General features: G+C 45.9%; 1 protein-coding gene across 1 annotated transcript in view; it reads right to left on the bottom strand.

Moving 5' to 3' along the window:
* The window catches only part of PSTPIP2 (proline-serine-threonine phosphatase interacting protein 2), a 61,994-nt gene extending 47,480 nt beyond the window's left edge, over nt 1-14,514 (bottom strand). The window contains exon 1 of the mRNA XM_006136773.5: nt 14,355-14,514. Within this exon, the coding sequence (XP_006136835.2) occupies nt 14,355-14,387 (33 nt within the window). The 5' untranslated portion in view covers nt 14,388-14,514. The remainder of the gene's footprint in view (nt 1-14,354) is intronic.
* Nucleotides 14,515-26,736: the final 12,222 nt, after the last annotated feature.

Here is a 26,736-nt window from a genome sequence, read left to right as displayed (position 1 = left end):
TTTTCCATCCCTGTAGACCTCATTTTAGGAGGAAGAAGGGATGTGTCAAAAGAGCAGGTTATTCTGAAATTTGGCACTGTGTAGACGCGCCAGATTTTGGAAGAGACTCTTTCGACAGAAAAGCGGAAAATCTGCAGTTTGCATATCTTTTTCTGACTTCCCCTTTGTAGTCTAGATGTAGCCTAAGAGGTACTAGGCACAGGCTGTAAGCACGTTCCAGAGGGTCGTAACAGAACACCTCGTTAAGAAACATCTTGGTACCAGCACACTCCCTACCAACAACATACATACCCGACCCAGGTTCAGGGCAGGGTCTAAATGGACAACATGATGGATAATATGGGAAACCCCTCTTCCGTGAGGTAAGGGGTGGCAACCAGATACGTCAGGAGTGACATGTAACTTGTTTGTACCCATGTATAAAAGTGCAACCCAAAGAGCGGTCACTGGCTGACGCTAGAATCCAGTGTTTAGTTGGGAGTTAGTACACTGCCATGGTGTACATGTGCAGGCCTTGACAAGCGGCGGCGAGCTCTGCTTGCCAGCCGCGTGATTTGGCATGCCGCACATACACAGACCACGCTGCACATGCGCTGCGGCGCCGTGCCGGGCTGAAATCTACTCGCCACAGGCGAGGAGATTGCCCTAATTGTCGAGCCCCGTACATGTGTATAGTCATGCAATGGCGAGTCTAGTCACAACTGTTGTACTTCATTTGGCAATAAACTTACTCGGGCGCTTTCGATTTGTGGTCTGTGGGGACTCCAAGTCTGTTCTGTAGACTAAATGTGCGTAGTTAACACATTAGACAGGGGAGCACACGCATGCACACAGCTGAAAGTTCATCATCAACAGAGTAGAGGACCTGTCAGGAACCCAACGGGACAACCCCGCCTGACTGATGACCGGCTACAGAACCTCACCCATCCACTCCCGTAACAGACCGCTAACCTCTGAGTTACTGAAGTCCCCAAATCATGGGTTAAAGACTTCGAATTACAGAGAATCCACCATTTAGTTTAAATCTGCAAGCCATTTGTGCTCCCAGGGCCATTCCTGGTGCCCTACACAGCCCGAGCACTTGCATCCCTTCTCGGGGCTGATCCACAAGGGTCATGGCAACAGGCCCAGAGCAGAGATCAGACCTACTCTTGCACTTACCAGCCACAGAGGAAAATGAAGCAACCTGACCCCAGCCCCCAGCCAGGTCGCTCGGGACAGGGAGTTTGAGGATGGGATGGATCCGCCCTCCCCCCACATTTACTGGCAGCGGGAAGTGGAATGACTTGACTGGGAGCTGGTAGAGTGGAGAGCGCTATGGCAGAGTCGCTCCACTTCCCGCTGCCACTTGCGAGTGTGGCGCCACGTCCTCCAGCCCCGTAGCTCAGCGTAAATGGGGGCAGAGCAGGGGTGGAGCTTAAGGGAAGAGGTGGAGTGGGAGCATAGGCTGTCGCACATCCCTAGAGTCAGTTCACAGTATAACCTACAGATGAGAACTTAAACTAGAATAGTTCAACTGATGCAATGCCCTAGGAGGGACACGCCTGTTTCACTGCAAGGCCAGGTCTATACTAGAACCAGAAGGTCAGCTTAAGGTACGCAACCTCAGCTACATAAACAACACAGCTGAAGTCAAGGTACCTTAAGCTGAGCTCGGCATCATCTCCACAGTGGGAGGTTGATGAAGTAAGTGCGCCCATCGGCTTCCCTTACTCCTTGTGAGGAGTAGGAGGGCTGGCACCAACCAGGGATGCCTTCAGCATTCTATTTAGCAGGTCCTTACTAGACTTGCTGAATCAAACACCAGAAGATCGATCTCCAGCATGGCAAGCAGAGATGTTGCCTACGAGCGAGGTTGCTTCCATTTCTTCTGGAGTTAGTTAGGAACAGGTTTAAGTTAAACCAAAACCAACCATTCAACTGAACCAAGAGGCACAAGCAGGACTGCACTGAATTAGCTAACATAACTTAACCAGTGCAGGTCTGTACATAGACCAACCCTAAGACAATAGGGAACAGGTGCTTACACACAGAGATGAGGAGCATGAGGAAATCATGAGACAAAGCTGCATAGTACGACAGGCAGTAGTCTCAGCCCAGCAGATGCCTACCAGACAAATTTTGGATGGTGTCACAGCAAAAGATATTTCCAAGAAGGAACAGGAAGGCCGAAGAGGAGGTGGGTTTGTGGATAAAGGGGGTTTCCATGATCAAAGAAAACAAAAAGCTTTTCAGAGTGTTTGTGGAGAGGGGGCGCTACAGGAGAATTTTTTTGGATTATTTGTAAACTTTACAAATCAGTCTCAGAGAGGTAGCCATGTTAGTCTGTAACTTTAAAAACAATGAGTAGTCCTGTGGCACATTAGAGACTAATATATATATTCTCTAACTATTATATATATAGATCTAGATCTAGATATCTATATATACACACACATGTATATCTATATATACACACTCTGTGTGTCATGAGCTTTCATGGGCAAAACCCACTTCCTCAGATAAGCAGAGTGGAGGAAAGAAAAGCAATTCACGGAAGTCAATCTGGTCTTCTCTAGTTTTTCCCCCCAAAGGACCACTTGGGACTCTCAGAATTAGTACTGGGACCACTGGCATCTTAAGGGCAGAGGTGGCACATACTTAGAGACATTCTGTCTCCCTCATGTTTATTATGCACTGGAATTGAATGGGTGTGAAAAATCAGTTTTCAAATAAAGGTGAAACTCTAGCCCTAATCATGCCAGTGAAACATTTAACATCCAATTCAATAGGACCAGGATTTCATCCTTAGCCCCTTGCTTTGATACAGTTTCACTAGTGTCACAGCACCAAGCCTTCCAGGCCAGATGACACCTACATTTCTAGGTAAACTAACAAGTGAGGGGATTTTTTTTTTTTTGCTTGTAAAACCTTGTATGATAAATAAAGAGAGCCATAATATAGCCCATGCTCAATTCTTACACCTCAACCAGCCTCTTAGCTCACTGCTAGAGCTACTAACAGAAACCAAAATTCTATTTACAGTATTATCCACGGAAACTCTAAAGAGACCATTTCAAGGTGACAAATCAGCAGCTGATGTTTCCAGATTCTGCAAAAGAGACACAGGATTCCAAGCAAATGGAAATTAACATTTCAGCCACTTTAAAAAAAAAAACCACCACTCTAAGGCAGGGGTGGGCAAAAGGGCCTCTGCAGGCTTGATCTGGCCCACAGAGGCCCTGCTGCTCCCCTGCCCCCAGGCCAATTAGGGTTTGGGAGCGGGAAGAGTGCAGGAACTTTCCTCCGCCCTCCCCCCCACCCTGCGAGCAGCGCGTGGCACTCTCAAGTGCTGCATGCTCCTCACAGGGCAAGGGTAGGCCAGGAAAAGGTTTTGCGTGCTCCCCCCAGCCCTTGGGTTGCCCAATGGTTGAACCAAAAATACCGAACACTCTCCCCCTCCCCCCAAAAAAAAACACTGGGGGAAAAATTCTGTTGAGGGGGGAAAAAGAGTGGGGGGACCAAAGTCGTTGAGCAGAGTGTATGCAGAGTCAGAATAGGAACAGGAGAGCAGTTGAGCGCTAAGACCCAGGGAAGACATTGCTTCCACTTGGTCTTTAGGTTGTTTGCTGGCAGCCATTTTGTGTCCTTGTTCAAGCCAGAACTTAGCTTCCCTGTGGAACCAGGTAAGCATAGGATCCGGCGGCAGGGGAGTGTCGGGGAGGCCAGGTGCTAGGGTTCCCAGGTGTCTGGTATTTTCACTTCCTGCCGGGGGGGGGGGGGGGGAATCAGAAAATACCGGACATTTTAAGTGTCTGGTATTTTCTGAATTTTTTTTTTAAACCGGAGGCGAAAAGACCGTATTGTCTGGATCAATACCAGACACCTGGCAACCCTACCCAGCCCCTAGGCCAATCAGGGCCTGGAGGCAGGGAGTGTGTGTGAAAACTCTTCCCGCCCTGCAAGGGGCATGGGTGCCTAGTGGGAAGGGGGGGCAAAGAGGCTCCCCCACCCCAGACCAATTATGGTCTGGGGGTGGGGAAGCCCAGAAGCATTCGGGCCCAAAAGATTTTGCACACCCCTGCTCTAAGGGTTTCAAGCAGCTTGGAGCACTTACCAAAAGGAACGGAGGGCTCCTAGTAGCCAGGTCTGCTGTATTCCATATCTACAGAATTGTTTGGAAGGTGGAATTTTCATGCTATGGAAAACTGACATTTAAGTTGATTGGGACAGAAAGATAAAAATATTGAAAAGTTTAACAGAATAAAAAGAATTCCAAAAAGTTTCAAAATCAGTAGTAAAAAGATGTTGGCTGTCATTTTGACTTGACAGGTGGGTTTTTTTCCCCCCTTCTTAAAACCAAAAAACCTTAGAGTGCTATACGACCTTTTTTGTTTGGACCTAAAGATATAATTTCATTAGGAAATGTTGATTCAAACAAAAGTGTCAGTTTCAACATTTGTTAGAAATTGAAATTACTATTTTTCCCCAAAAAATATTGGCCACGACAAAAGACTGTGTGAAGACACTGTACGTGAAAAGTTGTGACCACCTCCAGCTGTGTCTACATGTGAGACACACACACACACACACACACACACACACACACACACACATTCTCTGGCTCAATGAATAGGTAAGTATTTTATACAAAGTGGAACTGCTTCAACTGGAGACAAGAAGTAACCTCCAACCTCCAGTAGCTGAGTGGGCAGCCTGGAGCAGGGCACTGGGAGTTGGCAGCCTCACAGGGGCCAGAAGTGGCAGCAGGGGAAGGGGAGGAGGGACAGACCATCAGCTCTCATCCCATCCCCACAGCCGCTTCCTGCTGCCAACTCCCAGCCTACAAATCCATAGTATGGGGGCTGCTCCAGCCCACTGTGGTGGGTGAGGTAGGTTCTCCATCCCAGCAGGCTGGAATTGCTCCCACCCACCACCTTGTTTAATCAGTTAAATGGTTAAACTTGAAAATAAAATGGTTAACTAGTTCAACGGGCTTTTACATTCCTAATGTAGAACAGGGCTCAGTCCTACTGGCTTTCAATGGAAGTTAGGAGGAGTATACACCTACAACTTATGTCACCCTAGCAATGTCACTCAGGGTATGAAAAATTTCCAAGTCCCGCGATAGCCCCTGCTAGGTTAAAAGTTCTTCTGTCGGCCTAGCTACCACCTCCCAAGGAACATCCCCTTCCATCAACATAGCCAATGTCTACACTACTACACGACAACACTGTAGCTGTGTCACTGTAGCTCTTGTAGTTTAGCCATCCTGTTAGATTCCTAAGTCACTTAGACACTTTTGAACATTTTTCTAAGCGTTGCCTTCTAAAGCATTTCCCCATTCAGCCTACACAAACATACATGTATTTTTTATAATCCCACAAAGCAAGAGGAAGAAAAACCTGCTTTCAAGGTTCAGAATAGCATGCCACTGTGTCGTTCTTTGACTTTTACAGCAATTTAATTGTTATTGCTGGTTTGATTTACAGGCACCCAAGACAATACATTTACACCCAGTTAGGAGCCAAGGATTTGCCTGGCAATTTACCTGAGCTATTCTGAGAGGTGGAAAGAAGCAAGCAGAGACATCCAGGAAGTGATAAAAATAAATAAAAGAACAGGCTTAGCCATATGAAATGAAAATGACAAGTTGCAAAAAAAAAAAAAAAAAAAAAAAACACACTTTGCTTGCTCAATTTGTCAACAACTGCTTGAGGAAGAGCCAACAGGAAATAGGATGGGGGAGAAAGATGGTCTTCAGCAGGTTTCTGTTTTCATTTAAGTTCCATTTGTTGAGGCAGCTTTACATTAATATCTGATCTTTTGCTTCTCGGCATGGAATATGGCTTGGTGAAAGGGATAACTAAGAATTTCTGACACTGCTCATACTCCTATCTATAATGCCTGCAGAGAATATGAGGCATTAGAGAAGAGAACTCTCTGCCCTACAGCAGTTACAAACTAATTTAGGCATAACAGAGTAAATGATAAACTAGGTGGGAGTGAAGGAAAGGGTAATGAGAAGAAAATTGTGATTGGTTTTGCAATTGTCTCTACACAAGTCCACCAGCAAAGAGTGAACCGGAGACATTCATCCTCCAAGCACAGGCCTCTATCACTGGACCTAAACAAGTACCTTCATTAGCTAGTAGCAGACTCTTATCCCTTATAGAGCAGCCACACTCACTTAGCCAGTATCTTTCAAGTTATCTAGTAGATATGCATGCATCTTAAAGGAGTGGCATTCTTAAATTGTTTGCTTAAAAGCTACAGTTGTGACACTTGCAGAAAAATTGTGCGAAAATAGGAAGAAAAGAACACCAAGAACGAAGGGGAAGAGAAGAGAAGTTCATGGGCAAGTGGATGAGACTAAACAAGAAGGATACAGTAGCAAACAGAAGAAAAGTAAGGGAAGGTATCAGTGGATGGCTGCATGATCTGAACTATATTTACTAGTTTATAGTCACCACCTAATTGGATACTTTTAGCTACTATTTTTCAAGGGACAATATACACAGCTTCCTATGATTGCTCTTTGAATGCTAGTCTCACACAAGGGTATGATGGATTGTGATACAAAATAAGCAGTTCAGATCCAAGTCAACCCAAGATCAGTTGGCTTGGTTAACAAGGTACAGTTACTTTGAAGAACTCGCTGTCCTTTTGTTCTTTATAACATTTTCCTCCTTTACCACAATTGTCATAGGACTTACACTAAGTCAATCAGAAAGTCCTAGGTGAGTACTGCCCGAAAATGCTGAACACTTGTGACGTCAAGAATGCCCCACCAGCCAACCATTAAGTGGCTTTGGTCAATCCACATCCACAGCTGTACTTCACTGTTTTGTATCTGTTACGATTCAGTGGTGATTCTTCAGACTGGTGCAAACATAGAAACTGTGTAGCCATAATACTCTACCCTTGTCACCTGCTGTGGGAACAGGGTTCAAACTTTTGTCTAAAAACAACAAAACAATGTGTTGCCTGGCCCAACTGCACAGATATCCCCTTCCTAACCACCAGTGATGAGGCCAGTCTACAGAGTCTGCCATTGCTACCACCGATGGAGAAGCATAGCCACCAAGCTTCATGTGATATAGACACAGCAGAGAAGTTCTTACTCTCGCATGGTGGTATCCTCAAGGTCCACAGATTGTCAATAAGTGAAGAATAAGTGGAGAAAAGCTCTTCTTCCTTTTGCTTCCCCTTCCCTCCCCGCCCAAATAAACAGAGTAAAAAAATTAAAAGGAGAAAGTTGGAGCTGTATCCAGTGAGACTAGCACAAAGGGACCCTGATCCTTGAATGACACTTTGAGGTACTAACACAACACAAACAAGAATGCACTGTAACCAGCTTATCTTTGGTTCAACCCAGGCAAAACTCCTATTGACTGCACTAAGACTTCTGCCAAAGGGAAAACTGAAAAACAGGGGGATTGATGTTGGAGAAAACACACACACGCCATCATTAGAGGGTACTGAATGCAATTTGTAATCAGCTATTACAAATGACTGGATACTAGAAGATGTGTGCATTGCTCAGGTCTTTAACTCAAATAACTCACTGCTCTGGGACCACCTGCGGATGAAGGGTTCAATATGCAGGCTGATCTGGGGAGGGAGAACTATCCCAGCCCTCTCACTGCAAACACATGGAGCCAGGTGAGAAGTGCCTCTCCATGGCTACTGAAGCTGCAGCGGGCATAGCAGGGGGAGGGGATGCATGTCCTCAAACTGGGGGGCAGATACAGACAAACTCTCTGAAATATATAGTGGCTAGCTGTTCCTTTCTCCACACCGGCCCTCTGCTGGCCCAATGTGGTTATAGCTGTGCGGGTCCTCATCTCTGTCCCCTTGCGGTCCCCCCTCCCCCCCCGATGGTCATTCTGCCATATAACTGTCCCTCCTCCAGAAAACTCCCTTTCCATTTTATGAGAAACAATCTAATTCCATATAGGGATGTTAAAATGTGTTTAAGTAAATGTGTAACTGCTGAAAATTCCAGCAGTTACATGCGGGTGGCAGTCAGCTCCCTGGGAAATGGTGCACATGGGAAGCCAGCTTTAAGCCTGCTCCCTGTGCATACTGGGAGCCTGTAACTGTGAACGTGAATGATGAACCCAGGCTCATTGATTAACCATGTACACAGTTACATTTTCACATCCCTAATTCCATGCACATCCAATTATCTTGGCCCAACCAAACTCTTACCTTGCTTTAAAAGTTATGATAAGAGGAAGCTGAATACAAAACTTGGTGGTCCCAGCTCTTACCGCTAACAAGTTCTTGAGCAAATGGACTCACATACAGATGCACATTTCTAATATATAGTAAGATGAATTACCAAAAGGTCCTTTGGGAAGCCCCAAAGGATTGCCACCAGAAATGGCCACACAGAGGGAAATGAGGAATTAATCTCTTATCAGCTACTTGGAAAAAGAAAAATAGTTCAACTCTAAAGGAATGGTTCAAACAAAGACGGGAGGTGGCTGTCACTGAAAATTAATGCACCAATTACAAATCCAGAAAAATAGACACAGGACAAATAGATGCTTAATTATTTGGTTACTATTTATTCATTACTCAAACCAAGTAACTTCAATAGCAAAAAAAATCAGCACACCTATTTGATCTGTTTGATTATTAACAAATGTGCCTGCTTTGTTAAATAAGTGTCAGCTTTTACTCTGTTTAACCAATCCACTAGAAATGACACATCTGTCATGTAAAGATGTTCATACTGTAGCCTGATAACACCTGTCAAATAATGAGAATCAGTGATTTTAGTGCTATAACACGTTTCTCTAACGAAGACTCACTGTTGTAATGTAATTATTCCATCTGACATTTATATGGTTAGAACAAACAAAACTGCTAAAACTTCCTAAATATAGAACTACTTAAGCCAAACCAAAAATCATCCAAAAAAAGCCCCGCAGATTAGACTGTAAGTGTCCTGGGGTATAAGTCATCGCTTCCTGCCTGTTCATAAATGGCAAGATAAGAATCTATCAACATGTCCTTTATAAGCCTCCACATTCAGGTGTTCAGAGGCCACAATAAAACTTCTGAGCAGGCCGTTAAGTAGGTCAGCCATATACCAAACTGGAACATTTTGAAGGAGGGAATGAGAAATGTAGAATGGACTAAAATAATTGCATGCACCACTGCAACCACATCAGGGTCCCAGCCTCGCAACACTTATGAGTGAGGCAGGTCTACACTGAAAACTCACCTCAGAAAAGCAATGTTTTTCAGGGGTGTTGAAAAAATCCACCCCCCTGAGAGTTCTAGTTGTGCTGACCTCACCCCCAGTACAGATAATACTAGCTACCACCTCCCAGAGAGATGGATTAATTACAGCAATAGAAGAACCACACCGATCACCGTAGTGAGCATATACATAACCAGTGGGGGCTGGAGCAGCTCCCCATCGGGTTGCTCCAGCCAGTTGTGGACAGCAGTAGCCCCTGCCTATGGTGAGGGACTGCTCCAGCCCAGCTTGGCTAGTGTGCTCCACCTCAGCCACTCCTTTACCTGGTTAAACACTATATTTAACCAATTACACGGGATTTTTACATCCCTAGCCTGAGGGTGACTTTACTCATGTGAACAGCACCATTGAATTCCATGGTACCACTCACATGATCTGACTAACTCAGACATAAGCGCTGGCAGGATCAGGCCCTACATGACTCAATACAATAAACAAGGCTCATCTCTCATAAGACATTCCATGGTCATTTATTTTGACCCGAGTGGGCTAGTCAAACAGATCAAAAAGTTTCTATTGAATTTCCCCCTTCTCCCTCCAAGGAAAATTATCTTTCTGACCAAAATGAACACTTCCACATACACACAAAATTTCAATTGCAATTAGGTGTGGATTTTAACCCCAAAAAATTAGAAACAAAAAAGTTTCTGAAACACTGAGGAAGTTTTTGTTTGAACGGGGGCCAGGCAGAAGAATACTCACTTTTTATACCTACCTTCCATCATTCTAGTGGAAGGAATAAAAGTGGTTTTTCCATGCTGACAAAATGAAAAAAATAAGTATTTGAAAATTTCAAAAAACTTTTTTCAAACTTGAAAAAGATAAAAGAAATTTTAATAGAAACATTATTTTCATTCCTTTCAAAATATTTCACAAAATCTATTTCTCTCTTCCCCATCTGCTCCACTGCATAGCTTTATTCATTTAGGATCCCTCTATCTGGACTGCAACAGATCTTCTATTTAAACAACACACACACACACTCCCTTCTTTAAAAATGCAGAGGGGAAAGGAGAAGCCAGCATGTCTTCACTGCTGTGGAGATAGACGCTGTAGAGGTCGATCTTCCGGCATTCAATTTAGCGGATCTAGTAAAGGCCTGCTAAATCAAATGCTGAGTACGCCCCTGTTGACCACAGTACTCCTCGTGAGGTGTAAGGCAAGTCAAAGGTAGCCTGTCTCCTGTCAACACCTCACTGTGGGGACAACACCAAAAGTCTGCTTAAGGTTCATCCACTCCAGCTACATTATTTACAAAGCTGGAAATGCATGCCTTAAGCCAACTTTCAGCTGTCGGGCAGACATGCCCGCAGTTGCTTCTGAAAACTTATTTGGGAGGAGCTGTACCTCAGCTGACAATGTACAACATGTTGCTAAACTGGTGCTGCAGGCTCTTTCATCACTACATGGCTCAGACTCAAGGGAGGAAGGAGATAAGAACAAGATTTTCAGAAGTGTCCAACATTATTAATTTGTATGATGGTGACACGACCTCCATCTGAACCAGACCCCCATCTTGCTAAGTGCTATACAGACAGAACAAAAAGCAGCCCCCCAAAAGATGACCATCTCAATAGATTTGAGGCCCAACTTGCCCCCACTGCATCCTTGGATATTCAGCCCTTACAGCGCTCTTAGTTTCCAAGTGAAATTTAGAATATGGAGCATCTCTGAAAAGTATGCCTGTGCCAGTCTCAAACTGGACACCAAAGACCTGAGGCCTCCCAACTAGAACTGTACGAACAGATCAGGCAGCTTTGCAACAAAAAGAATTTGGTAACAATCCCAAAAGTGTTCCAGTCTCCCCAAAGCAGCACTGTTCTCTAGGGGAAAGTGTTATGGATGGAAATTCAGCCAGCATCAGTTGTAGGGTTGCCAATTCTGGTTGGACATATAATTTCCTAGAGGTTTCATCAAATGATGTAATGTTGAATTAAAGATTAATCTTTAGTTCCTGGAGATTCCGGGACAGTATTGGAGGGTTGGCAACCCGAATCAGTGGAGATCTTTTGTAAATCCTTCCTGTGACAGGGGAGGGAGAGCAAACGCTGCATGGAACAAGGGGGAGGGGGGCAGTCTTGGGGAAGAATGTGATATTCTCCGTGGATGTGAAGACACACAGGTTCACACAGCATTTTCCATTGCCCCCAAAAAGCTTCTCCCTGAGCACCTTACATGTATGGATTGCTCCTTCTCCATCAAGAAGGGAGAACTGGCCCCTGCTGTAACACCTTTCTGCCAGTCACTGTGGCAGAGGCAGTCACCCAGTGCTGGAAGGGAAGAAGGAATAGGGTGGGGACCGTGGCAAAGGAAGAGATATGCATCAATCTCCTTTGGTCCCTCAGAGCCTCAGATAATTCAGCATCCAGCCTTTCCTGCGTAGTCCCTCAGGGACCAATGGACAGACAAGTGCTATCAGAGCTCTAATGGAGCAAGAAAGCAGCAGGCTGCCCAGCCAAGACCCAGAGAGACAGAGCCTCTGAGACGGGGGTCCAGGTCTTTCCAACTAGATTTTGGGGTAGCTCCATTCAGGGATGTGCTCCTTCTGCAGCTTTTCAAAGTGTGAGGGGCTGATCCAGTGCACCACTTTTAACTTAAGGGCTTGCCTCCATGGCAGCGCTAGCTCAAGGTGTAACTTGAGGACTGCCCGTAACCTGACTCCAGCCCACACACAAAAAGTCTCTAGCTCAAATGAGGGGCTGTTTTAAACTTGAGGTAGCTGGTGGCCCATTGCAGAGGGCTGGATGAGGATTAGTGGGGGGAGCTGGAGAGCTGCTAATGCAGTAGGAACACAGCTACTTTATGCTGCCAATACAAATTTTGCAGAAAAAAAAAACCACAACAGATAGCCTGGTAGCACTTTATAGACTAACAAAACATGTAGATGGTATCATGGGCTTTCGTGGACACAGTCCACTTCTTCAGATGACCGGAATTATAAATTGGGGATATGAAAACTCGAAATAAAGAGGAGGGGGGAAGGGGTGTGCAGTGTGGCTGCTTCAAGTAGGCTAACTTAACTGCAAATTAGTAGAGTGAATAAGAGTCAAGATATTCTCATAGCCCACATCAGATCCAAGCAAAATGTCTGGATGCAGGTCTTTCAAACCTCCTTCTCTCAAATACTTTCCCACATGAGCACTTGATGGCTTAGTCACTCCCAGCGGCAAAGGAGGGCTTTGAATTTACATTTTTCAGAGGGGTGTTAAAACACAAAGCCTGGATCTCACAGAGCTTCCTCTCTCCAGCTGAAGTCAAAATTGAGCCATGATAAAAATGGGTGTTGCCTATAGCAGAAAAGTGGAGGCAAAGCACAAACAAATGCTTATTTTCATACTTTTGTACCTTGTATTTGCATGCCAATGGTGCCATGCTATGGATGGAGACAATGGACCCATTACAATACTTAGTGCTCACACCTCACATTGTAAACCAGTAATGGAGATGTAGCCCTGTTAGTCTGGTCTAGCTGAAAGAAAAGACAGGACTATGCAGCACTTTAAAGACTAACAAGGTCATCACCTAATAAACCATCTTGTTAGTTTTTAAAGTGCTGCCTAGTCCTGTTCATTGTAAACCAGATCAGGCACATTCAGCCAACTACCACCCCCCATTACCCTCCTCCACGCACAGACTTCAGGGAGGCTGCTCTGTTCCCTCTCAGTCAGGCTAACCACTTTGTGAGGAAAGGAAGGGGCCATTAGCGCCTCTTTACAGACAGGGAATGGCAGCACCAAGAAGCTAAGGACATTTCCAGAAATGGCTCCCAATTTTGGATGCCTCAATATTGGGTGTCCAAATCTAGGCATCTGGAACCTGCCTTACATAAGCATTTCATAGCCACGGCTCTGACTGCCTTCTACTGGAGTTTTGTGGGTGCCTACGCATCCAAAAATTAAGTCACTCAAGGTCAGCAGAGAAATCTGGGCCATAAGAACAGCCGTACTGGGTCAGACTAAAGGTCCATCTAGCCCGGTAGCTTGTCTACCGACAGTGGCCAGCACCAGGTACCCCAGAGAGGGTTGACCGAAGACAATGATCAAGCGATTTGTCTCCTGCCATCCTTCTCCAGCCTCTGACAAACAGAGGCCAGGGACACCATTTCTATCCCCTGGTTAATAGCCTTTTATGGACCTAACCTTGGTCCATATGGTCCTTTTATGAGCCCAAGTGACTTACCTAAAAATCACATCCCACTTCAGTGTAAGAGCAGGGAATCCAGCAGAAGAGTGTCTAACTCCTACCCCTGTGATTATTAGACTGTATCAAGGGCCCAGAAAGTTTCTGTCATCTGCCCTGTCCCAGCAAGTTACCTCATGCCCGCAGACCCCAGCACCAACAGATTACAGTTTGTCTCCAATGAAGACACAGCTCACAGGAGCTGGTTTGTTTGTAGAATTGATTGGGACCATAAAAGTTCAATATATTGCAGCTGCTTACACACCCAGCCTGACCCAGCTGCAGGGAACCAGCATTCCAGGGGGCAGGCATAGTTGATGGACAATGGGGGGGGGGGGGCACATTTAACCCCAGTTTAACTGAGCCTGTACAGAAACAAGGAATGAAATCCTGGCCCCATGGAAGTTAATAACTCCCATGGTCTGTAATGGAGCCTGGCTGTCCCGTCCCCCCCCCCCGCCCAAGTCCAGACACAGCAGGGATGGGGTCACGCGCCACTGAAATGCAGCCACTTCTGGGCTGCAACACAGCCCCCTGCTCGACAGCACACAGCAACAGGCGGTACACGAAGAACACCCGTCCCAAACGCCACAGAGCGCGGCCAGCAGCTGTAGCTACTGCCTCGCAGGCAGCTTTCACCACGCACGTTATTTGCTTCAGCCATCTCCGGCTGGGTGGGCACCCGTTTCCCAAACTGACAGCCACTAAAGCGGCTGCCCTGCGCCAGCAGAAGCCAGCCCGCTCCGGGTCCGCAGACGGAAAGGCTGGGACAAGCCCAGCCTGTGGCATTGAACTGCTGCCGAGAAAGAAACATGCTCTTGAGAACCAAGAAAAGACAAATCTGCGGCTCAGTCCAGCTGCTCTGTCCTGCGCCAGCTGTTCCCCCGCCCTCTCCCTCCAGCCTGCTGCTCTCGCTCACCCAGAAGTTCTCCTTGAACAAAGTCTCCCTCATGGTGCAGGAAAAACTGCAGCAAAACGCCGTAGGCTGTAGCGTGTCTGAACCACCACCCGCACCGACTCAGCGCTGGTAACTTTTTAGTTCCTCCTCCGCAACCCTGGTGCCTCCCACTGGTTCCTCTGGGTCCTAAACCCCAAAGCAACCTACCCGCCTGCCTCCTTTCTCCTCTCTTCCCTGCCACGCTAAAGAGCTGGTCCCCACAGGACTTTCCTCCTGCCAAGCCACCTTGCATTTCTCAGCTGGTTTTCTTTTTAGGGGCTCTTTTCTTTAGCGGGAGAAGGACAAGGAATGGAGAGTCTGGGCTTTAGAAATGAGGAGCCCAGTGAGTGCAAGTTTGGATGTTTCCTCCCTGGGCTAGTTACTGAATGCAGCAGGTTCAAACATCATGACTGCGTCTAGACTGGCAAGTTTTTCTGCATGTGGAAAAACTTGCCAGCTGTCTACACTGGCCGCTTGAATTTCCGCAAGAACACGGACTTCCTACTGTCTGAAATCAGTGCTTCTTGCAGAAATACTATGCTGCTCCCGTTCGGGCAAAAGTCCCTTTTGTGTAAAGGTTTTGTGCAAAAGGGCCAGTGTAGACAGCTCAGTTTTGTTTTGCGCAAAAAAGCCACGATCGCGAAAATGGTGATCGGGGCTTTTTGTGCAAAAGCGCGTCTAGATTGGCACAGACGCTTCTCCGCTTTTCTGTTAAAAGCATTTGCAGAAAATCATGCCAGTCTAGACATAGCCCATGGGTCAAGTCCCTACCCTAAATCAGTGTGGCCTAGTGGCAAAAACACTAGCCTGGGACTCCAGTGACCAGAATTCTCCTCCTTGCAGCTCTCCTGAGGGGGTAACCTCAGACAAGCAAGGCTCCATGACTAGGTTTCCACATACATAACATTGAGATGTTAGTCACTTGCTTGGTAAAGAGCTTTAAACTCTAATGATTAAACCAGCTGAAAAGCTAAGGATTATGATTAAGAATATGTTCAGTTGCTAATGCACGCACAACATTTGCAGATGTAAAGCATCATGAAAACAAGAACAATGGGGAGGGAGGTCCAGATCTTCAATTGTTCAGTGTCCACCTCTGGTTCTGGGTGGGCCTTAGCCTTTCCAAATGATGATCTGTAACACACACTGCTGTTTGCAGGGATGAATCAAGGGGAGAAGGGAAATGCCAAGAGAAAGGGGAAAACACCATTAATAATCACTGCCCACTGGCAACCGTCATCCCAAAATACCCACATCAGGGTTTCTTTAAAGAATCCGTGGGATGTATGCAAAGTTTCACTGCCTATGTGCCAACAGGCAAAGGGCACAATTAATTGAGTGAAACTGGCTGTGCATCATTCCCATAAGGTGTGTGACTTTACCCTGGGATTAGATAATTAATAGATTCCAAGCCAGAAGGATTCAGTGTGATGATCTAGTCTGACCTCCCACAGAGCACAAACCCTCACCCTAGGATTGCTCATCACCTCAGAAAATCAGACTCTTTGTGCTGTCTGGATTTTGGCCCCCAGAATGAGTGGCCTCTTTTGAAAATTTGGCTGGAAGTGAGTCTGCCAGTGTCCTAGGATTAGTTATAGAAATGTAGCCGTGTTAGTCCGGTGTAGCTGAAACAAAAAATAGGACTATGTAGGAGTGATTTTAGAAGCATGGCCAGGATGAAAGCACAGGCATTAATCTAATCTAATCACTAGACAATGCTTTTTCCCTGCCTGCATTTGATTATTTTCCACAGTACCAACACAGTGGTAATAAGCACTGTTACAACAGAACCTTCTGACATGAACCTGCAGGTCGATTTGCTGACATCTGACTAAACAAACACAGCCTAGAATTAGTCTCTCCTGCCTGCTTTTCAGCTACTGGATAACCAAAACCTATAGAAAACCTGCCTATCCTAGGGTCATATTAACTAGCTGAATACTAGTGCTTCTGCTCCTGAAGAGGGTGGCTGATCTCAATCAAGTTAAGTTCACATTGGCATCTGGGGTTTTTCATCTCACCAGGGTCTGAGCAGCTGTGCTACCTGCATTACCGGATCTTCTCTGTTTCTGACTGCCTGTGTGGCTGGCAGGTAGAACCCTTGATTCTTTGTGCTGTGACCCTCTAGGAATCTTTCCCATTCTATAATGGCAGAATGTCTCAGTCCTGTGAAGGAAACTGTGGTAGGGCCCTGGAGGTGATTTAGCTTACATCCCCACTGCAAAAGTGGGCAGGTGTCTGCCCAATTTGAAGTGGAGCCTGGCTCCTAATCTATGCGCCCAGCTGGGTAAACTGAGTCCAGATTTAAAGCACCTCCCAATCCAAAGGATTTTGTGTGTGTGTGTGTGGCTGGAGGGTTGGGCTAAAAGCTGGGTCAGAGCGTGGGTGAACATTGAAGTGCAGACATATTCTGAGAGGTGCAGCTGCTTCCATGGTTTATTATATACTATAACTAGCAAGGTTATCCTAAATCGTTCCATGATAGGAGAGTGTTGTCCCCATGAGGAATGATCTAGTGGTAAAAGGGGAATCTGTTAGAGGCCATGTCTCTGTGTGCAAAAAGGCACCATGTGGCTGCATTGATACAAGGGAGGGACCCTAGTCACTTCCAGCTTCCTGGCAACACAGCGAAAGTTACACAACCTAGAAATTCTCCACCAGTGCCACTGCCCCCACCCACTGCTGAAGTCTCCAAATTATGGCAACTATCTAATATGGCTGCAGACTGTAGGTACTTTCAAAGGACTACAAGTTGTAGTAATATGGAGGCCTGAGGCCTAGCCAACAAAGGTCAAAACTTTGCTAATATAAAGTAAAGCTAAGTTGTGAACAAGAGGCAGGCCAATGCTCATGGAATTTGACTGATAGTGGGACTGATAGTATAAAACACTAATTGGTACTGGGCACATGACGAAAGCACATTCCAAAGGGATGGTAACAACACCTTGTTAAGAAGCATCTTGGTACCCACACACTCCCCACAGATAACAGAGACGTATTGACCCAGGTTCAGGAGAGTATAAAATGACAGCATGGTGGATAGAGATGTTTTGATCGAACCCCCAGGAGCAGGGTGATGGGTGGCTTCTAAGTAACGTCAGAGGGTAGCAACCTGACATGTCTGGAGTGATATGTAACTTGTTTGTACCCGTGTATAAAGTTGTTTCTTGGAGGGGCTGTCTTTGTCCGGTCCAGGGGGCAGCAAACCCCTTATTGACTAAGCTGATCCACTGTAATGGGGTACATATGTGTTGTGGTTTGGTTGAGTCTACTGACAACTATTACTGTATTTCGTTTGACAATAAACCTGGCTTGGTGCCATGTTCTAGTAGAATGTTCTTCTAAATGAAAACGTAAAAGGATCATTCTGACAGATTGGGTCACAGAGATCCCCTTGAGGCTGTCACCTGATGGGCTGATCATACCACTGAGCCCACCTACCTGCCCTCTAGGGCGCCCCACCACCCTGCCTTGCTGGGCCAGAAGCTCTGGTCTTCCCCAGCAGAGGCACAGAGTTGAAGTCACAACCCATTGCAGAGTAACACAGACACTGACAGCAGCTCAACTCTGGGTTTGTTCATGCAACGTTCAGTCAACCTGTGGAACTCCTTGCTAGAGGATGTTATGAACACCAGGACTTCAACAGGGTTCAAAAAAGAGCTAGATAAATTCATGGAGTATAGATCTATCAATGGCTATTAGCCAGCATGGATAGCAGTGGTGTCCCTAGCCTCTGTTGATTAAAGGCTGGGAATGGGCAACAGGGTGGGATCACTTAATAATTATCTGTTCTGTTCATTCCGTCTGGGGCACCTGGCATCAGCCACTGTTGGAAGACAGGATACTGAGCTAGATAGACCTTTGGTCTGATCCAGTATGGCCTTCTTATGTTCTTATGGGAAGGCTCAATCTTGACATAGACCCAATAGAATCAAAACCCCAGATAAATCCATCTTACTCTGCACAACAATGTTACACAGAGCAACCTCATAACTTGTTCACTCTATTAATGAAAGAGATATGAACGGCTGTTGTTCCCTCTCCCAAGTAACTATTTACTGAAGGTTTGATAATAAGCAAAAGTAATTTTATTAAGTGTAAAAAGTGGTTGTAAGTAATGACAGGAAGAAAAAGTAATGACAGGAAGAAAAAGTAAGTTACTAAATTAAAATAAACAAAACACACCAGCTAAGCCTAGTACACAAAGAGAAATGGTTATAAATCATAATTTCTCACCCCAGTCCTCATTTCCAGTAAAGTTCTTCAGGCCAGAGCTGATCTTTTTCTTGATCTGGCTCTAACAGCGTCTCCCCTCATTAGAGTTCTTTTCTATTTAGATCATTTTACGTATTTTCTCAGGTTGGGGAGCATTCTCTGAAGCCAGCTGAAGACAATAATTGTTTGCATCCCAGCCCATAAACAAAATTTCTCCAAGGTAGACAATCTTCATTCAATTATCCCCCATCCTTCTCCCCCTCTAGAAGAGTACAAAATTCAAGATGGATTCCAGAACCATCTGGCATGGTCACCTGTCTTTATAGGATCAAACATAACCCAGGCTTACAGGAAAAACAGGACTATTCACAGATCATTCCCTTGAGCACTGGGCCATTGAGTTCCTTAAGTACCATTAATGGCTTTCATTGGAAGACCTAGATTAAAAACTTTGTATTTCTAATTCATATACAAGAAAGATACATGCACACAAATAGAATATACACGTTTAGGGGATTAGAAGCTCTTGAATGATAGCTTAATTGCCCCATTTTGCATAAAGCATATTCAAGTTATGCATATTCATATTCAAAAATGTATTTCCATAAAAATATGAGGGCACCATATCACAATCATCTCTAGTCCTTTGCAGGACACAAAAGCAAGGAGTGTGAGGGGGAGCTGCTAGAGATGGAGATCACAACATTCAGCTCCAAAATATCACAGCTTCTGTCTAGAAGAGGATCTGTTTCTATGAGCTCTGGGCCAGCCACTTGTAGGTGACATAATCACAAATACTCGAGCAGTTCTTGCTATTTTGTCCTGGACAGGGCAACAGCAGAGCAGCAGCCGCACATTGGTAATAATGTGTGTGAAGAGGCGGGAGGGGAGAGTTCCATGTGGAAGGAGGAATGAGCTCTCAAGTCTCAAGATCTTTCATCACAGGCTTTAAGTAGCTTCATGACAATTAGCAAAGGCATTTGTTCATTAACATCCCACAAAAGCAGAAAGACCTGGCTGTTCCTTCAATGAATCTGCCCTGTCAAGTTACTAAGAATAGCTCAGCCATTGCTTAAAAAAATAAAACAGGGTCCTGCTCTATCACTATGTACATATGCATGTGAATGTCACATAACCTAGTGATTCAGAATGGGAAGCTGGGCTATGGAGGAAGATCATTAAATTAATTTGTTTCCCTTTCTATTCAGGCTAAAGATAAGGAAATCTTTGGGCCAGTCCCCCATGCCTAGACAGAGAACTGTCTAGTTTTACATGTGGCAACTGCAAGCACCAAAGTGGCTAATTCCTCCTAACTGGGTTTCTTTCTCCTCTGATACAGATCCTTTGGGAAGAGATATTGCTCTAGTTTAACATGCCAATGTATGATTGGCCTCTATGAGGGAGCAACAGGCTGCCCCCCAAGAAGTAAGTTTAAAAAGCTAAAGTTCTGTGCTCAGTAACAGCAGCATGAAAACTGTTCACTTCATTAGGTTTCCGAATTCCTGTTCCCGGGCTGATGGAATAAGACTCTCCCCGTGTGTTGGGGGTAAATGAAAGATCACTTGTATGTGCCTGGTTTACAACCATCCAAGAATCTACTGTTGCTCAGCAAGCATTCGTACACATAGCCTCACTGCCTTGTGCCTTTGTAGAGCCAACTTGGGCCTTGGGAACAATTCTTCACACAGATTTACAAAGCCAATGGCTCTTGGGAGCCAGGATCACAGGCAGAGCTCCCTGTACTGCCAGGAGGAGAAGAACCTGAACTGGATTTCAGTACCGATCTCAAAATGTCCAAAGAAGCCTGGGATAGACAGGAGGTCAGATTAGAAGATCTAATTTTCCTTTCTGGTCTTATAATCTACACCACCTTTTCCCTCCTCGACCTAGTCATGTCCCACTGTAAGGCTACATCTTAGACTGCACTGTAAAATCGAAAAAAGATATATATCTTTTTTTCAATTTAATTTTGAAAGAACCTATTTCAAAATTTGGCACATCTACATGGCACCAAATTTTGAAATAAAGTGCTCTTTCAAGCCATCCCTTATTCCTCGTAGAACGAGGTTTACAAGGATGGCAAAAGAGCACATCCGCTATTTTGAAATTTCTTCTGAAATAGCGAATGCATTCCTTGAATGCAGCATTGCTATTTCGGGATACTTCCAGTATCCCAACATAACAATGCAGTCTAGACATAGCCTAAGTCTCCTGATCTGCTACGCTAGTGGTTCTCAAACTTTTTCTCCCACAGTCCACCCACTCAACTCAGACCTTTCCGTGGACCACCAGCCAACCATCTATGATGACAACATGGATGCAGGGTTTGCCCATGAAGTAGGGTGCAGGAGTGGGTTGAGGATAGGCAGGAGGGAGGATGCAGGAGTGGAGTGAGGGTGGGGAGGTCTGGGAAGGAAATTGCAGGAGCAAGGTTGGGGTGCAGGCTGTTGGCAGGATGGGAGTGAGGGGGATGGTTTGTAGGGTCTAGTCATGAGGGGATGGGGAGTGCTTACCTGGCTCCATGCCTCCTGCTTCTCTCAGGCACTGCCCCCCACTGCTTCCATTGGCCTTGATTCCAGCCACTGGGAGCAGCAGGGAAAGCCTCCAGGCAAGCGTTATCCTGTGCTATAGTTCCCCCAGCTGGGGAAAAAGGGGAGCAACAGTGTACAGAGCCCCTTCCTCCCCCTGCAAGCTGGATCCGGCTCACAAGGCTTATCTCCTCACCTCCCAGGGGAGTGACATGGGGCTGTGTGAGGGGGTTCACTCACCACCGTAACCCCCCTGCCGTCTGTCCTCAGGAATTGGCTCCCTCGGCAGGTAGGGTGCCTTCTCTGGGGTGATGTCTCCCCTCTTTACTCCCCGCTGCGGCGTCCTCTTCACCACACTGCCCTCCGGCAGTGCCCAAGTCTGTCTCTGAGCCCCCCTTCCGGGGGTCGATGTTCCTTCATCAGGCCTTCTTTCAAGCCCTGCAGTCTGAGGATTTGCTGGCCAGAGCTCCCCTAGCCCTTCCTGGCCTCCCCCAGCCCTGCCCTAGCTCCAGGGAGCCGGAGCCGCCTCCCTCAACAGCCAGGTTCTCACTGCTTCCCTCTCACAGCAGCAGCCCATCCTCTATTATAGCGCCCAGCTGGGCCCTAATGGACTAGTACAGCCTCAGCTGGGCTAAGCTCCCCGGCCCTGGTTCAGGCCGGGGTCTGCCCTTAAAGGGCCAGTGCAGGGCGAGCACCCTGTCACAGGCTGGAACACCAGTGCAAGTTCCCCACTGCCGGGGGAAGGGTGAAGATGAGCCCCTGACCCATCTGCAAGACAGTCACAGCCCACTAGTGATCCGAGACCACACTTTGAGAACCATTGCTCTACACACACCTGCGCCCTTCTCCCCCGCCCCCCGGCAGGGCTGAAAGGCTTGGGGAGAAGGTATTGCCAAATCCTCAGGGAGTCTAGTTAGAAGGCGAGAGGTGGGACACTGTTGTCCTTGTACCCCATTCCAAATCCCTGAGGGCACAGTTCCTATGAAGACAGGTGAGGCCTCTTTCTTCACCCTCACCCCATTAGCCTCCCCAAAGCGGAAGGGTCACTTGCTATTGGGCGAGAGGGGCTGCTCCTCCTCCCCCTCCCTAAACTTTTCATAGATTTATCTGCTCCATGTTTCCATTCTGCTCACCCTGGCTTTGGAAGCAGTCATGGGGTAAACAAACTCCCCCAGCTGTCCCCTAAATGTTTCTGAAATGATGTCCCTGCTCAAGAATATGGAAGAGTGAGGTAAGTCAGTCCTTGTTTAACAGTGATAGAAATGTAGCCGTGTTAGTCTGGTGTAGCTGAAACAAAATACAGGACTATGTAGCACTTTAAAGACTAACAAGATGGTTTATTAGATGATGAGCTTTCTGAGTGCCCATGTGAGGAACATCTCCCCTGGAGACAGCTGTGTTGCCCAGAGTGCTCCAAACGCTAGGAAGGGATGGAGTGGGTGTCAAGCCAGTTGATCTCAGCTCAGCCTGGGGGTCAGAGCTGTCCCCTGCCGAAGGCCCTGGCATACTTGTGATTCATGAGGTAATCTCTGGGCTGTCATTGGTTCATTAGAAGTTATTGTTTGTTTTCTGTCAATATATAACCCTCCCCCCACAACATCCCAGACTTTGAACCTATTTGACCAAAGGAAGGACTCACTGGCTGCCTGGCATCCCCAGCTTCCTGGAAAATGAGGGGTGCACGTGACATCCCTGGGGAATTGGTTAATGCTTCGGAAAGCTGGTCGGGGGATGGAGATATTTAGACCCGAGGTGACGACAGCGAACTAGCCTCAGCGCTCACCAGGCCATGCTTTCACAAACCTCACTCATTTGTCCTCACCACCTCCGGGAGGTGGGGGAGCAGCTTTTTCCACAGACCCCAGTGAGATATGGGATGGGGAGGCTCCAAGTGTCACAGGCCCTCACAGCACTAGACATTGCCTTCCATTAAATAATGGGTCTGGCCCTTCTATACATGGGGCAGATGGGTGAACCTCCCTGGCCTGGTGCAGCTCATGTAAGAGCCAGACACGCTGTAGTCCTGGAGTGCGAGGACTGCTTCCTCTGTACACACTGATGAACGCGCAGTACCCCAAAGGGGCCAGATCATACTGCTTCCTCTCAACTCTCCAAGCAGGAGGTGTGCACTTCCCAGAAGAGCATAGGTAAATGCAGACCTGTAGTTCAAATTACTTCCATCAAAGCCGCTCCGACGCAATACCATCAAAACCAGTCACTGCAGGCTATCCCATTATATCATCCCATTCATAAATGTGTCGTGTTCCATTTTAAAAGTCGTTAGGTTGTTTTCCCCTACCCCCACTACTCCTGCTAAGAGTCAGACTTCTCTCATGTGAGAAACCTTTCCCTAAGTTGCAGCCTAAATTGACTCAGAGCCAGTGTGAACCAATTTGCTCTTGTGGCAACACTGCCTTTTAGTTTAAATGCCTGGAGAAGACGCATCTCACACATGACATCTGGCAGCCAGCTCCAACTCTGAATGCTAAATCCGCTGCACAGTGATACCACGTGGCTTTGTGGCCCTTTCGGGAGCACTTTGTGTCGTGAGCTGAACCCAGTGAATGGCTCGTATTAACTTACACGCTGAATGGCATTTTTCCATCTGAGAACAATATGACACGAGTGTTCATTTTCTTTAACTGTATCAGGCCACTAGAGAGCCTGACAGATTAGAATTTGCTTATGCGGTACATGTTGCAACACGACCTCTCCAGATCATATTGTATTTCAGAGACAAAAGTATTTTGCTGTTCAAGCATTTGTGATCCTGCATTAATAATACATAGCTCTGATGTGGTACTTATAATCGCTAGACCTGAAAGCACTTTATAGTCTTCAATATCTTTATCTTCAGAACATTCCCTGGGAGGCAGGTGACTGTTACTATCTCTAGTTTTACTGGTGTGGAATTGAGGCACAGAGGATATGACCAAGGCCAAAGAGGAAGTCTGTGGCAAAACAGGGAATTGAACTCAGGTCATAGGGTAGTGCCCAAAACACTGATTAGACCATATGTGTCTGCTGATGGGGAGGATTTTCTGCTCACACTTCCTATATATTGCTACACTGTTTAATACTTGCAGTTTCAAGCAAAGATTGTTTATCTGCCGTTAGTTCCTGTTCCTATTGCCACTTGAAAAAAATGATGTTGGAGCAGAATCAGCATGTGGGGGAAATATGCATAACCCTCTGAAGTGTGCAGCAGTAGGTACGCACCCCCTAGCTAGAGGGACCTAGCTCCAACTATTAATATGGAACAGTTACTATAATGTTCTCTGTTAAGGAGGCAGGATTGTTCTATAGCAGGGGTGGGAAATCTAAGGCCTGGGGGCCAGATGTAGCCCCCGGCTTGCCTGAATCTGGCCCCTGAAGCTCAGGGCTTCCTCCCCCCCAGCACTGGAGAGCCTATGCTGGCACTCCGACACCTTCGCTGCCCCATCGCAGGGCTAGAGCACACAAAATATACTAGCCCGGGTCCCCCTGGCTCTGGTGTGTGATGGGAATATGAAGAGTGTCTTACCTCCTTCTCAGTCAGGGGCCATGTCAGTGAAGGGCTTGGTTTTTTTTGGTGTTTTGTTTTTGCTTCTCACTTGTGTGCGGCCCCCGGCTGATTTTTTCTGGGTCTCTCTACTAAAAACAGCCATTTTTCCAGAAAAGCAATACTTATGTCCACACTGCTTTGCGTTCTTTCGACAGAAAGTCAAAAGAACAGAGGGTTTTTTCCAATGGTGGGTAAACCTCATTCTATGAGGAAGAAGCGTTTTTCCAAAAAAGCTTTTTTGGAAAAGAGTTTTTCTGAAAGACAAGGCCTCCAGGAAAAAATCCCAGGTGCCCTGGTGGCCACTCCATCCACAGTAATCACAACTGAAATGCAAGATAGCGTCCAATCAATGTAGATGCTATCTTTTGAAAAAGCAGATCACTTTTTCGTTGCGCTTTTGCTGTGTAGACACTCTCTTTTGGAAGAAGTTTTTCTGGAAGATCTCTTCTGGAAAAGCTTCTGCCGAAAGAAGCTTGCAGTCTAGACATAGCCTCAGTGGGTTTTTGGCCCTTTACCCAGAAAATGTTCTTCGCCCCTGTTCTATAGGTGAGAAATCAGGAATTCTAGGTTCTATTCCTACTTCTAGGTAAAGTGACCAGACAGCAAGTGTGAAAAATCAGGATCACACCTCTCCCCCCCCACCCCCTTTTTTTGTTTTGTTTTGTTTTGTTTTGCAGGGTGGAAAGTGAGTATAGTTGCATATATAAGATACAACCCCTAATATCAGATGTCTGGTCACCCTACCTCCAGGTAGGGTTGGTTGACTGTTTCATTTTGGACAAGACACTTAACCTTAGCTGACATGCCTATCAGACAGTGATAATAACACCTTGTTGCCTTCCTCCTGAGAGCTTTAATCAATGCGTCTGAGGTGCATTGAGATGCTTGGTCAAAATATCCATGGTCTGACCTCAGGTGGCAATTCCTAACTACCTACCGTTCACACTTGTAATCTGCCAGCAGCACAGCTCTACTAGTGGTCATGCCGATTTTGCATTGGGTTATCTATCCCTACTCTGACTGCACTACAGTTCCCACCACGGGTGGGGAAATACACCACCTCTTTTTCAACCAGGCCCCTGCTGCTTCTTCTATAGCATTTCTGCTCAGCTTGACAGCACCTCTTCTTGTTTCAGCTACATCCACCTGCCAGGGAAATGGCTCTGGGATGTTTACTGTTAAACAGAGCCAGCATAGTGCTTTGCTTCTGGGTGGAAACTAATTGCACAGCTCACGCTCCCTGTTGAGCCAATGGCAAGGAACGTCACTGAATGGAAATGTGCTAATGGGGGAAGGGAAAAAACAATCAGTCCAGAGTCATTCATACCAACATGGATTTGAACTGCACAGCTGTCACGCTTCCCAAAGCACCTGCCTAACCTCATCCACCAAGTACTCAGTGCACCTTCAGAGCCCTGCTAGTCGCCAGCCTGATAAGCAGTTCCCACAAACTGCTTCACTGATGCAACGGCTTGAATTTTTCATGACACATTTTTTTAATAAATTCAAAACCAGTTCTTTTAAAATCAAAATATTAGAAAAACAGCCCAGGCATCATATTTGTTTGCAAATTTTAAAAATCTTTTTTATCAGAATAATTCTTTTACCAAAACCCTGGGGATTTTTTTGGTCAACAAAAACGTAGTAAAATTATTTAATTGTCATTATTACTATTTAATTATTTTATCATTTAATTTTATTAAATACAATTATTTAAGTAGTATTTAAAATTAATAATTATTATTATTGTTTAATTAAAATCATTTAATTATCTAGGATGCCAATGATGATTTAAGTAGAATACTTGAGCCAAGAAAAATGAAAAAAACATGAAAAACAATGAGGGGTCCTATAGCATCTTAGAGCCTGTCTACACTAGTAAATTATTTCAAAATAATGTATTTTAAAATAACAACTCCCGAAATAACTATTTTGAAATAGTGTGTCCACACTACAGGGAAACCTTGAAATTAGTCAGAGGCAGGCTCTCTTACTGTGGACACATTACCTCAACTTAGTACCCCAGGAAGCACTGGGGAATAATTACTTTGAATGACTCTGGGGAGTAGTTGTTTCA

The sequence above is a fragment of the Pelodiscus sinensis genome, chromosome 6, assembly GCF_052426305.1.
Source record: "Pelodiscus sinensis isolate ZL-2025 chromosome 6, ASM5242630v1, whole genome shotgun sequence".
Lineage (NCBI taxonomy): Eukaryota > Metazoa > Chordata > Testudines > Trionychidae > Pelodiscus > Pelodiscus sinensis.
The sequence above is the reverse complement of the archived record's forward strand: the minus strand, read 5'-3'. Positions and strand labels throughout refer to the sequence as shown.